Raw genomic sequence first — 1064 nt, forward strand, 5'->3', positions numbered from 1 at the left:
TCTCTATACAAGAGGACTCAAACACTGAGACAACTGACCTGATTAAAACACACACACACACACACACACACACACACATTTCCAGGGATAGGATAATGGCCAAGCTTGAAACCTGGATCCCCGTAGCCAGTTACCAAGATTACGTGAAGTACCCTCAGAAGGTCTGCTAGATGATGTTAATGCAGCACTACGGCACCCTGGTTGGTGTCTTTGGTAGAACCGGGGCTGGAAAGAGCTCTTTAATCAATGCCATCATAAATAAGGAGGGCCTGTTGCCTTCTGGAAGTGTCAGTGCATGTACCTCAGTAATGATAAAGGTGGAGGCTACCAATGGATCAAAGTATGAGGCACACATCGAGTTCATTACAAAAAAGGTAGAATGAAATATGAATATGGTGATTTTTGAAGTAATGTGTTACAATGTAGATACAAAAACTGCTTTACTAAAATTAAGATATAATCTTTTTAGGATTGGGAAAATGAGGTGCAGTCCCTAAAACTGGCTCTTGAAAAAGATGATGATGATGATGATGGTGGTAATGATGATTGTCTTGACCCTGATGGAAAGTTATCAGCGCTGTACGGAGAAGAGTGGAAAGAAAAATCAACTCACAGCCTCATGGACAACAAATATTTCAGAGATATTCCAGAGTTTCAAATGTCCAAGATAAAAATTTTGGAAAGTGACTCAGTAAGTGTGCAGTAATACAGACCAAAATAAAATCTGGTTCTTCTTCTAGAACAAAGGAATACTTGCAGTTTAAAGCATATATTAGACCACAGTTTGGGTGAGATACATAGCAGTGTGTGGCTTATGAACATCACATAATGAGCAGTCAATAGTTACCAACAGCGTAAGCACCTATGCTGCCTTTCCGGAATTCAGCTATGGCACCTATGAGAGTGCAGCACAAACTGGGAAGCATCAGTTTTGCGCAAATTGCAATTTTCCCACAGAATGTTTGACATCCATCAAACAAGAAAAAAACAAAATTGTGGTGGTTAAAATTTTATGGTTTACTATCCTGTTGCTGTCTGATTATCCTGTTACCATGGAGCTTGCA

At 39.8% G+C, this 1064-nt stretch overlaps 1 protein-coding gene across 1 annotated transcript in view; it reads left to right on the top strand.

The window, feature by feature from the left end:
- The first annotated feature begins 201 nt into the window (after window positions 1–201).
- Window positions 202–1064, top strand: part of LOC102294160 (nuclear GTPase SLIP-GC) — a 33747-nt gene continuing 32884 nt past the window's right edge. Inside the window, exons 1-2 of the mRNA XM_042222190.1 lie at window positions 202–374; window positions 470–691. Coding sequence (XP_042078124.1) covers window positions 309–374; window positions 470–691 — 288 coding nt within the window. The 5' untranslated portion in view covers window positions 202–308. The remainder of the gene's footprint in view (window positions 375–469; window positions 692–1064) is intronic.

This window comes from Haplochromis burtoni, unplaced genomic scaffold (assembly GCF_018398535.1).
Source record: "Haplochromis burtoni strain Fernald_Lab_line unplaced genomic scaffold, NCSU_Asbu1 Contig_81, whole genome shotgun sequence".
NCBI classification, from domain to species: domain Eukaryota; kingdom Metazoa; phylum Chordata; class Actinopteri; order Cichliformes; family Cichlidae; genus Haplochromis; species Haplochromis burtoni.